The sequence below is a fragment of the Hylobates moloch genome, unplaced genomic scaffold (assembly GCF_009828535.3).
Source record: "Hylobates moloch isolate HMO894 unplaced genomic scaffold, HMol_V3 SCAFFOLD_18, whole genome shotgun sequence".
Taxonomy (NCBI): Eukaryota; Metazoa; Chordata; class Mammalia; order Primates; family Hylobatidae; genus Hylobates; species Hylobates moloch.
In genome coordinates this window covers 73,517,345-73,530,008 of record NW_026652293.1, presented here as the reverse complement: position 1 = coordinate 73,530,008, position 12,664 = coordinate 73,517,345, and the positions used below count along the sequence as shown (strand labels likewise).

General features: G+C 36.5%; 1 protein-coding gene across 1 annotated transcript in view; it reads left to right on the top strand.

Annotated features, from left to right (window-relative positions):
• RGS7 (regulator of G protein signaling 7) overlaps window positions 1-12,664 on the top strand; it is a 581,272-nt gene that overhangs the window by 372,635 nt on the left and 195,973 nt on the right. The window contains exon 4 of the mRNA XM_058430506.1: window positions 11,914-11,964. Within this exon, the coding sequence (XP_058286489.1) occupies window positions 11,914-11,964 (51 nt within the window). The remainder of the gene's footprint in view (window positions 1-11,913; window positions 11,965-12,664) is intronic.

The window sequence follows — 12,664 nt, the reverse complement described above, 5'->3', positions numbered from 1 at the left end:
ATATATGAGGCAAATGGATAGAACTGAAAGAAAAACTAGACTATTCCATTATTAGAGCTGAGACTTTCATACTCCTCTATCAGTAATTGACAGATCGGTAGATCAAGCAGGCAGAAAAATCAGTAAGGCTGTAGATGACCTGAACAACACGATCAATCAACTTGACCTGATTACAGGATATTCCAACTAACAGCAAAAAGCATGGTCTGTTTTGCTTTTCATGGTCTCAAGTTCACCTGAAACGTTCTCTAAGACCATATTTTGGGCCATTAAACACATCATAATAAGTTTTAAAAAATAGAAATTATACCAAGTATGTTCTCTGATCATAATGGAATCAAATTAGATATCAGTAAGAAAAAACTAAAAAGAAAATCTCCAAACATTTGGAAATTAAACAGCACACTTTAAATAATATCATTGAAGAATCTTCTGGAAAATAAAAAAAAATAAACAGAATAAAAATAAAATGTAACATGTCAGTTTGTGGAACACTGCTAAAGCAGGGCTGAGAGAAATATTTATAACATAAATGTATACGTTAGAAAACATGAAAATTTCCAAATCAATCATCTAAACTCCAAACTCTAGAACACAGAAGAAGAAGAGCAAAATAAACCCAAAGCAAGCAAGAGTAAGGAAATAATAAAGATAAGAGCATAAATCAATGGAATTGAAAACATTAAAATAATTTAAAAACCAATGAAACAAAGAGCTGGTTCTTTATAAAAATTGATAAATTGACAATTCTGTAACAAGACAGACCAAAAAAAAAAAGAAAAGACACAAATTGCCATTTTCGGGAATGAAGCAGGGGAAATGACTACAAAACCTGCAGACATCTAAAGGATAAAAGAATACCATAAACTTAAACACATAATTTGACATCTTATACAAAACTGAGCAGTGTCTCAAAAACCACAAACTATTACAACTCACCCTGTATGAAATGGATAATTTGAATAGCCCAGTCAATGACTATTCAGAAAATTAAATTCATAATTTAGAAATCTCTAAAAAAGAAATCTCCAAAAAAGAAATCTCCAGGTTCATGGTTTCACTGGAAAAGTCTACCAGACTTTTAAAAAATTCAGTTATACACAGTCTCTTCCATAAAACAGAAGAGGAGAGAATATCTCTCAACTCATTTTATGAAGCTGTTATTACCCTGATGTCAAAACTAGAAAAATGAAGTAGAGAAAAGAACACAACAAACCAATATCCCTCATTAAGATGTAAAACTCCTTAGTAAAATATCACAAATAGAATTTAGCAATATATAAAAATAATTATACACCATAACCAAGTGGGTTTATTTCAGGGATGCAGGCTGGTTAAATATTCAAAAATTAACCCTGTAATCCAGCAAATTAACAGGATAAAATAGAAAAATCACCTGATCATATTAGCCAATATAGAAAAGCTAGTAGACAAAATTCAAAACTTACTCATAATAAAAACTTTCAAAAAACAGGAATGGAAGAGAAATTCCTCAACTTGATAAAGAACATCTACAAAAAACTTTAGGCCAGGTGTTGCGGTTCATGCCTTTAATCTCAGCACTTTGGGAGGCTGAGGTGCAAGGATCACTTGGAGACCAGGAGTTTGAGACCATCAGCTGGAAAACATAGTGAGACACTATTTCTACAAAAATTCAAAAAATTAGCCAAGCATGGAGGCACACACCTTTAGTCCCAGCTACTTGGGAGGCTAAGGTGGGAGGACTGCTCAGGCCCAGGAGACCGAGGCCACAGTGAGCCATGATGGCACTGCTATACTCTAAACAGGACGATAGAGGGAGACACAGTCTCAAATAACGATAATAAGAAGTTTACTTTACATGTAGCTGTAAAAGACTGAATGTTTTCCTCTAAAATTGAGAACAAGGCGAAGATTTATTTAACATAATGTTGAAATTTCTAGTCAGGGCAGTAAAGCAAGAAAAGGAAATAAGAGATATACAGATCAGAAAGGAAGAAATTAAAAGCTTCCCCTCTTTGCAGATATTATGTTTACCTGTTAAATCCCAAAATATCTTCCTTCCTTCCTTCCTTCCTTCCTTCCTTCCTTCCTTCCTTCCTTCCTTCCTTCCTTCCTTCCTTCTCTTTCCTTCCTTCTCTCTCTCTTTTTTTTAAATTTCATTTGAATTTTTGAGATGGAATTTCACTCTTTCACCCAGGCTGGAATGCAGTCGTGCAGTCTCAACTCACTACAACCTCTGCCTCCCGGGTTCAAGTGATTTTCCTGCCTCAGCCTCCCGAGTAGCTGGGCCTACAGGTGCACACCACCATGCCTAGCTAATGTTTCTTTTCTTTCTTTTTTTTTTTTTTTTTGTATTTTTAGTAAAGACAAGGTTTCAGCACCTTGGCCAGGTTGGTCTTCAACTTCTGACCTCGTGATCATTCAATACCTCGTGGTATTGAAATTACATCTTCAATAATAGAAAACGTTTTAAATAGAACCCCAAAGATGGCATCATTAATTGGTATTTTCAATATTTTGTCACAGCAGGAAATATTCAGGGTTATGTTAAAAAAGATTCACTCTTTTGGATCTGGGCCTTGGTCTATACGTAGCACTATATAGAGCACGTTCAGTGCCAAAATAATTAGGATGGGCACAAAAGCACCTTGCCTTAGCTGTAGTTCTTTTTGTTTTTGTTTATTTTGTGAGACTGAGTCTTGCTCTGTCGCCCAGGCTGGAGTGCAGTGGCATGATCTTGGCTCACTGCAACCTCTGCCTCCCAGGTTCAAGCTATTCTCCTGCCTCAGCTTCCCGAGTAGCTGGGACTACAGGCGCACGCCACCACGCCTGGCTAATTTTTTTTGTATTTATAGTAGAGACGAGGTTCAGCATCTTGGCCACACTGGTCTTGAACTCCTGACCTCGTGATCCACCCATCTTGGCCTCCCAAACTGCTGGGGTTACAGGCATGAGCCAATGCGCCCAGCCTGAGCTGTAGTTTTGACTATGCATAAGTGCATTCATTTTGTCAATCTTTAATGAATTGGGACATTTCTGGAATTGGAATCCTCTTTGATCTGCTTGGACCTTCTGCCTCATCCACCTCTTGACCAATGCTGGTACTCTCTGCTAATAAAGAATAAAAAGTATTATCTCTACCTGTCAACAGATACAGCAACTGTGTCTGGACTAGATTGATGAGGTCTAGGCCTACCCAGTCAAGAGCAAGTTTTTTATTTATCAATCAATAAACATTTTCTTTATCTCATATGTCCTTCATAGGGGCAGTTAGACAGTTAGACATGGCCTGTGTGTAGCTGAAAAAAAAAAAAATGTGTTGAGGGCAAGAATGATCCACTAGGATTTTCTTTATGCCTACCAGCTAGCATATGGAATTGATTAATCGATTAATAAATAATTTATTCAAATGTGTTCCAATATATTAGCTGACCCAAAATTCATAGTTATATCTGAACATTTTACACACTTACTTACTACTCTTTTTATTTTCTTTGAGTCTAAAGAACCATAGAACTAAAACATAAAAATATAAAATGGTCTTTAAAAAGGGATCCAATATCCTCATCCTAAGGAAACACTGCGGACTTAGTCTTCTCTTGATTTTTCTACAACTTGCTTTATCAAAATGAAAGTTGCACATCAAGGAACCCTATTTTCCTTCCTTCTCTTAACTCCGCATTTCCCACACTTACTGTCACCATCCCACACAAGAGGCAGACGTGATGTTTCTCTGAGTGCAATTTGGGATAAGCTCCTCTGGTTGATAAGGAATCCTCCTGAGCTCCAGTAGAGGGCAGGAAATAATCCTGAGGGTGGTCTCCATTGCCTTTTATCTCCTCATTATTGTCATCTTTGCTGCCTTGCTGTTTTTGCTGCCTATGTTTAAAGCTTCTTAGGCTTTGAAGAGGGACAAAATGCCTGCTTTGCGTCTGAAGAGATATTTTTATGATTTCTGGAACTTACACAACAAAGATTAAAAATCTAGTTAAATCCCCATGATGTTGAGAAAATGCCTGCTCAAGGAACAGCCAAGGAGATCTACCACAGAACTCTAATTTGTTTTCATTGTACCTTGCCAGAGGGTAGGGAAATATATTTTTACTTTTCCTATCCTCGGAACAAAGTAGTAGTAATTACGATGAATATCGGGCTTCTATCCTATTGATTTGAAGATTCAGGTTATATCAACAAAACCCAACATTTTCTGTGACTCTGCTCTCAGGGCAAGGGGCAGAGAACTCTAAAGAGCAACAACCTAGAAAGAAAATGTAATCAACCAGATAATTTGCCTTTTGCCATGACATCTGCAAATGCATTTAAATGACTGCTGAACAACATTTTTAAAGTCTCGTAGGCAAATGCTTCAAATGTATCTCAGGTTTACTGAAAGGAAACATACCTGTTTTGATTATTTTGTTTCCATTGACCTTTGAGATTTCATAGGTGTTATTAGCTATGGAATATTGGAAGAAGGGCTTTATATCACAAGTTTGATCCAGCTTCAAATTGTGAGCAGAAGTTAATTTTTTAATTCTATGAAAACTGAGTAATTTTCTCTAGATACACCTGATGTATAAAAATCCAGAAGTAACAATACTCAATTACATGTTATTCGTTTTAGAAAGTGAATTATTTACTTAAAAATATACCCACTCATAAAAATACACAATCATATACACATCACGAAGTTTCTTTGAATAGCTGTTTTAGTGCACATGAAGTGTGGTTTCATTCACATACACAAAAACAATGTATTCCTACTCTGCTTTACAGGACTATAATAAGTTCATAGAACAAAACACATTTATATTCATAGCAAGGCAGAATAACATATTCATTTCATTCAAAATTTGACATTTTGCTTTTGAATTCCACTTTTCCTCTCTTTTCTGCTTTTTTTTTATGATGAAACATAAAAGCTTTACAAACTGGAAGGAAGCTGTAGTTTACACCCATTGTTATGTCTGCAAAGCACTCATTCTTTCTGGAAAATGCCTCCATCGATACCTCTCGCCAGCGTGACCATTTTTATGCACAGTGATCCACCTTTTCTTGCCACAGTTGGCTGATACAGGAATGGGCACCTCCCTGCAGCTGAGACCCTTCATCAGGAATTAAGACTTAGGACTACAAGATTTCAGCTTCAAATGGCTTGCCGTCTTCAGTGGCAGAGATTTTAACCCAGGAGCTGTGAGCCTTCATGACCCACTTTGTGGATGGAAAATAGCAAAGGTTGTTTCTTAGAGAGAAATGAAGATGTCCAGAAAGGAACAAGGATGACAGTCTCTGCCTCCATGAGTCCTTGAGGCTCAAATACATCCTTTCCCTTTAGTTCTGGGTACCTTTTTGCAAATTCTTTCTTTGATAAGTTTATGTTTTTATACTTCCCTCAAAGATCACTCTTTACAACCAACAGTGCCCTGATGAAGTAACTTAAATTTTGTTGTTGTTGTTATATTAATCTTAATAGATATTAGCAGTTTTTTTTTTTTTTTTTTTATTAAAAACATGTCAGTGCCTCTAGCCCAAAACCACCAGGAACACGCCTATAGTTGAACAAGTCAACTTTATTCTTTCTTGGAGGTAGGGAGAATGCACACCATCGGGAACCATGGGGTGTCTCAGTAATAGGGTGTTAGGGAGAATCTATTATAGGATTTTGGCATTGGTAGTCACGGAGAGGATCTGAAGAAGTGGGCCTTTGCTCTAGATTGGATGCTGTCAGGAAGTAGGGACAATTCCATGATCCGGTATCTTTTTTTTTTTTTTTTTTTGAGACAGAGTCTTGCTCTGTCACCCAGGCTGGAGTGCAGTGGCACCATCTTGGTTTACTGCAACCTCGAACTCCCTGGTTTGATTCTTCTGCCTCAGCCTCCCGAGTAGCTGGGATTACAGGCACGTGCCATCATGCCCAGCTAATTTTTTTGTTTGTTTGTTTTAGTAGAGACAGGGTTTCACCATGTTGGCCCGGATGGTCTCCATCTCCTGACCTCATGACCCACCTGCCTCGGCCCCCCAGCGTGCTGGGATTACAGGCGTGAGCCACCACGGCTGGCCTGATTGGGTATCTTAATACATTTTTTCTACAGGAGGACAGATCAGACAAGACTAAATATGGGGTTGATAAAGAAGCAGCAGTCGCTCATGTTATCCAGGATGGAACTTGATATTTTATGGCTCAGCCCATGTTCATGTTTTGTTTGTGTTCAGATCTGATTACCGAGTGGTCTTGTTTTTATCTTGACCTATGAGGGTTCTAGAGTGGCCTTGTCCGATGTTAATGTTCTTCTATGAAATTGTTCATATTTACCAGGGAAGCACCAAGACATAGCTGTGAGTGCCCAGCCAGTTCCTGGAAGCCAGTGGCTGCTTTTCTCTTTTTTCAGTACCCACTTTTGGCCAAAGGCAGACAGAACTAGGACACCGGCCATTAATTGGTGATATCCAGATTTTTGCCATTGCTGAGATTTCTCAGATCAAGGGGTTAGCGAACATAGTCTGTAGCTGGGCTGGAGTTCATCTCTTCTGCTCCTTTGGTTGCAGGTTGTTTTGTTGAACCCTCAGATGTGACGGTGGCTGTGCAATCATATTTAAGGCTCTGGACAGGACACAAGTACTCAAATAAACAAAATGTTATTCTTATATATTAGCAATTACTTATTTGAAAGATTGCGGAGAAATTTAGTTCATTAATTCAGCTTTACAAAAGGGTAATATGCTAGCTTTAAGCGAATCACTTCATTTCTCAAACAGAAATCCTTCAGTGTTTCAAATTAAACTGAAATTCTGCAGTGTTTTAAATTACAGAAATTCTGCAGTGTTTTAAACTGAGTTTAATTTAAAAATTAAAGAAATTAAATTGAGTTTAATTTAAAGAAATGCTGCAGTGTTTTAAATTTAATTGAGTTAAAATTATAATTGCATGAAGAACTTTTTAAATTATGATAATGAGAGATACACTGTGGTGTCATACTAGATGGAGTCACCATTAGAGCTGACTTTTTCAGCATTTTGAGTCTTTTCTGTATAGAGTATATGTCCATAAATAGTGACTCATGCCTTCAGTAAACATTTAATGCTGATCTGTGTTGAGGCACTTTGAAGAGAATGGTGGAAACGTGATGAGTATGATGTCGTTTCTTCTCTCAAGGGACTGACAGATCAGTTAATTTGCTTCGCTCAACATTCTTTCTTTCTTGTTCCTAAAACTGCAGATCCTCAGCCAAACTTCTACAGAAATGCAACAGATGTTTATTACATGCTATTTGATGATAAACATTTATTGTGCCTACTTCAAGGAACCAAGAATAATGTTGGAAAAATTTTTAGTATATAGAAAGTCTTCTATTTAGTGAGAGGTTCTAAGAATAGTTGGCTGAGCATGGTGGCTCATGCCATGTGATCTCAGTGCTTTGGGAGGCTGAAGCAGGAGGATCACTTAAGGCCAGGATTTCAAGACAAGTCTGGGCAACATAGCGAGACCCCATCCTCCAAAAAATAATAATAAAAAAAAATTGCCAGGCATGGTGGCTCACACCTGTAATCCCAGCTACTTGGGAGGCTGGGGCAGGGGGAATTGCTTGAGCCCAGGAAGTTGAGGCTGCGATGAGGTGATTGTTGCACTGCCTTGCAGGCTGAGTGAGACCCTGTCTTAAAAGGAAAAAAAAAAAAAAGAAGAATAGTTATAACATCAAAAATCATGGATTATGGATTATTTATGATATTCACTAAATAAAAATATTTGTATTGTCAGCACTGTGTCTGTGTGGTTCTGAGGCTTCAGCAAAGGTATTTGGGCAGTACAAAGAGCTTTTCCATTTCCCTGAGACACATTGCAAAGGTCAGCGTCTTTGCCTCAGGAATAATTTGCGCACCTTCTATGGTGATTAAGAGCTAAAGTTTTCACTAATGTCTTTAGCTGAAAATTATGAAAATACTTTAGTTTTGTAAAGGATACAAATCAAATGTGTTCTATTTTGCTTGCTTACAAAGTCCTCATATCTTATATTTACAAATATTTTGCAATTTTTTTCATGAATGCTTAATATTTTTGTGTACCTTGAATTCAGATTTAGTTTGTGGATAGCTGTAGGTGACACTTGTAGCTGAAGATGTGCTCTAATCCTGGGGGCCGGGGGTAGTGGACGTGGACTGTAATGGGAGTAATACAGGCTTAGGACAGAGCCTGGTCCAGGCCTTTGCACTCTGCAGGGGGCACAGGTAAGGAAGTTCGTTTGCCATTCAGATCCGTGGCATGGGTGAAAAAATAATGTTGAAGTTTAAGATCAATTTAACATCATGTTTAATAATATTGGTGTTTAAATTACATGCCAGTAGAATATTCTTTGCATGAAGGATACTATTCTTTTTAAACTCTCTCAGAATATGGGGAGGGGAGTCTTGCTATTTATTCATCCAGTCTTTTGTTGACATTTACTGATCATCTTTTACATGTCAGGCACTGGTCTTGGTGTTTGGGATCCAAAGATGAATAATACATGCTCCTGGCCTTCAGTGGACTTCTATTGCAAAGAGGAAGACAGAGAAAAATAAAGACAGGATGATAAAACCATTGATAAGTAAAAAGAATGATGAAGATGTTAATAGAATGTAAATAAAAAACATGTTACCTAGTAAGATAGGGTGGGGTGGGCACAACAGGCTTCCTGGAGTAGATAATGTTTGAATTGAACTTTATGGCCTCAGTTGAGATGCACCACAGGAAAAAGAGATGAAGATAGAAGAGCATTAGCAAAATCATGGAAGGAAGAAACAGTATAGCAGGTAGAAACCTATGAGCAGTGTGATGAGGAAGAATTCTGCTTGTTTGTTTTTGCTTGTTTTCATTTTAAATAATATACTGCTAGGATTCGACAATAATAAAACCTCTACTGCTTCTTCTGAACAGACGGAGCACAAAGCTCTGCAACTCTAAAAGTGACATATGCCTGTATAAACTTTCCATAGGCTACAGTCAAAGTGTGATTTCAAAAAATTCCACAGGTTACTTTGAGGGCTCCAAAATCAAGATAAATAGAATGCTACAATATTCTACATATACATTATATGTGAAAAACTTTAGCAGACCCAGCCATTTATTTATTTATTTATTTAATATAAAGCTGGGAAATTGCTGTAAAGGTGGCATTCCTACTACACTTCTCTGGACTGTAATGCTCCATTTTATATCTGAGTCATGCTTCTCAAGATGACTCTATAGGAGCACGTTTCTCTTTCAGTCTTCTGGTTCCAATAAGATACTGGATTTTTTTCCCTTTCTCTCTCTACTTATCTCTTCAAGGAGTTGAGGTCTTACTCTTATAGATGGAGCATAGGTTAACATGGTGAGTCTGGGTAAGAATTTAACAATTTAAAAATCTATAACCTAAAACCATAAATATGTTGGGGTGATCACACAATAAAAAAACTACTACAGCATCTGCTAAGTGACACTAACAGTTGGTCAAGTCCAATTAAATTGACTCCTTCAGAGCTGAACTGAGAATACACTTGTGACAGAAATACTCAAAAGTAGGCTAAGAAAGAAAGTTTCCTATTCTCTGAAGTAAACATACTTTTAAATTAGGCTTCTTTGTATTTCTTTCTGCCCAGAAAAAAAAGAAAAGGAAAGAAAGCATAACAGAATAGAATATTTTAAAAAACTTAGTCTCTAAGAGCATTTTTCAAGTCATTTTTCACAATAAAAAATATGTATAGTCCTGGAATGAATGTTTGGCTGTCTTCAAAAGAATGGAAAATTTCCAGTGGCTGCTCACATACGTTCCACAAATAGATGCTCAACTCTGAAAAATGAGCAGGGTGCTTGGGACTTGTGCAGAAGATTTGTGTATCTGGGAATCAACATTGGTCAAGGATCACTATATATATATATATGTGAAAAGCTGAGTTCTCCTTTTCTTTTTCAACGGGAAGATCGTGCTTCAAGATAACTTAGACTATAAGGATGAACACAACACCGGGACACCGTCAACTGCCTTCTGGAGAATGATCTCCTTTCCTTTTGACCCTCAGAGCTGTTTTAGTAAAACTTCCTTTAAGATCTGGATGAATCTGTCTTCCCAAATGATTTAAATCCATGGCAGCTGTAAAAGGAACACAAGTTCAAGTCAATACTCGGAGTTATTTTTTAAATGCATGCATGCTGAAATTGACATTGAGTATGAATGTTCTCATAAATTTTGGGACTTTATTGTCAAGTTTAGTAATCAAATTTATTCTTAAATTGATTTTGAACTGGTTTAATTCAAGCAGCTAGAATTATTTTGCCAATGTTAATGTAATTAATTTGCCAAATATCTGAGGTGGGTAGACAGCAACTCTAGCCAGCCTCCAGGAGAGGCTGAAATGGAATCTTGGTTCACACTGAAGTTTGATTCAATTCACGCAGGCATAACACAGTTTACTATGTATGCAAACAATTCACATACATATTTTTCCTATTTTATGTAGAAAAGAGTTATGCAGAAAACCAATTTTAAATACAAATGAATGTCTCAAGCAAATCAGTTGCTAAATCTCCCATTTCTGCTCTTATTTTCATCATTCTGTTCATCTATGCTTCCGGGCTAGAAACCTTGACTTCTTTTTTAATCTCTCCTACTTATAACCTTTATACCTAATTAGTCATAAGGTCCTGAAACAAGTCTGTAATTTTTTAAGAAATTCCTTTGTACACTGAACTAAGACCTTTTCCCTTCATTCTTCGATTGCAACTAGTAGACATGTCGACTGCCTTGCCTTCTTTTTGACTACAAGGCATTTCATATATATTGCAATCATACTCCTCAAACTTACTTTGATAATGTCATTCTTCTGCTCAAAAATATTACATGTCTCTTTCTCTGCTTTCCTTATGGGGGAAAAAAAATTAATTCTGTAGCCTAGAATTCAAGACCTGCTGAATATACTGTGCGCTGTTATTACTTTCAAGTTTCTATTATTCTCAGCACTTACATATAGACAGTGTACAGTAAATTATTTCTGTTGACTGCTTTTCCACCTTTTAATTTCTACGTAGGCCCCTTCAGCAACTAAATTTCTCTCTTATTCATGGATAAAAATATATCCTTCAAAATCTAGCTCAAACGTTATGTTTTCTGCAGACCCTCTCTTGTCTCTTCTGTGTGAAGTAGAAACACATTTGCTCATACTTTGTATTCGTCACACATTGTTAAGCACTTACTATGCTCCAAATATTCAAAGATGAATATGACACCCTGCTTCGAAGTTCTTACTTTGGAGCATCCATCAAATAAACAGCTGGGGCAATGGTGTGTGATCAACACGACAATAAAAGACTACATGGTTTCCAATGAGGTTTCATGGACAGTACTGTAAACTCAGTGGACAAGCGGAAGGGCCAAGGCAAGTTCTGTTATGTCAGTGAATCTTGAGTGTCTTAAAAATAGTGGGAAGACATTTCAGTCAGGGAGAATACTGCTATGGAGACACAGAGACTTGAAATACATAAGAGGGTTCAAAAACCAAAAACAAATTTCATTTGGCTTGAGAGGGGATACAAGGATGAGGTGGGTACAACCAAAAATGAGACAGGAACCACCTTATAAAGTACTGGTTATGCTGTGCTAAGACTTGTACCTGAAATATAGGAGATGCTCAATAAACACTTATTTAGTAAACAAATCACTTTCTACTACTACAGTTAATTTTATTTACGTTTAAATATTTCATATTTAATAATTTACTAGTTTACACCTTGGTTTATTGACGGACAGCTAAGTATCCATACTCTGTGTTTTCAGCATTCCATCTGGGGTAGATCCTTAACCTGTCATTGTAACAATTAGAAAAGTTCCTTCTAATATGAGCACCAAAGGTGGAGAATTCTTAAATATGTATAAACAAAATGTTCACATCTGCTTGTGTTTTTCTTTTTTCTTTTTCTAGGTTCAGACATTGTTCAATGGTTGATAAAGAACTTAACTATAGAAGATCCAGGTAAATAAATCATTTTCCCATTGCAAGAACTTTTTTCTTAGTGGTTTTAAGAAATATGTTTCCTCAGGGACATTTTAATATGGCATGCAAGCAAACCTCCTGAAAAATTATAATTCAGTTTGAACTGTGCTTTTAACATTATATAAATTTTATGGTAGTCAAAACATATTTCATTAAAAGTTAGCGTATTTGTACAATTTTTCACATCCTTAATTCTGCTGTGTTATTTGATTCAGGTCATTGGTGATCATTAGACTGGATCAGCTGTATACATGTCCATAAAATAATTGTATATATAATTTATGGCAAGTAATTATGAATTAATGAACTTTCCCTCTATAAGACAGATACATCTCATTAACTTATAATTTTGCCTTAACTGCAGCTTTAAATGCAGTTTGAAATCAGTATTTTATTTGTAATTCTGATTTTTTTTTATCGTGTCTACATGGGGTGTGTGTGTGTGTGTGTGTGTGTGTGTGTGTGTGTGTGTGAGAAATGCTCTATTTAAGTATTTAAGTCATAAACCTGTTCACTGTGTTGGACATTATGTCTATTCTGTAGCAGAAAACTAATTTCCAAAGTAAGGGAACAATTTTTTATGAGTTCACACTTTGCATTGCCTGGAACAAGATCCCACATATGCAAAGCATTGAATGACTTTTTTTTTTTTTTTTTTTTGGAGGCAGAGTTTCACTCT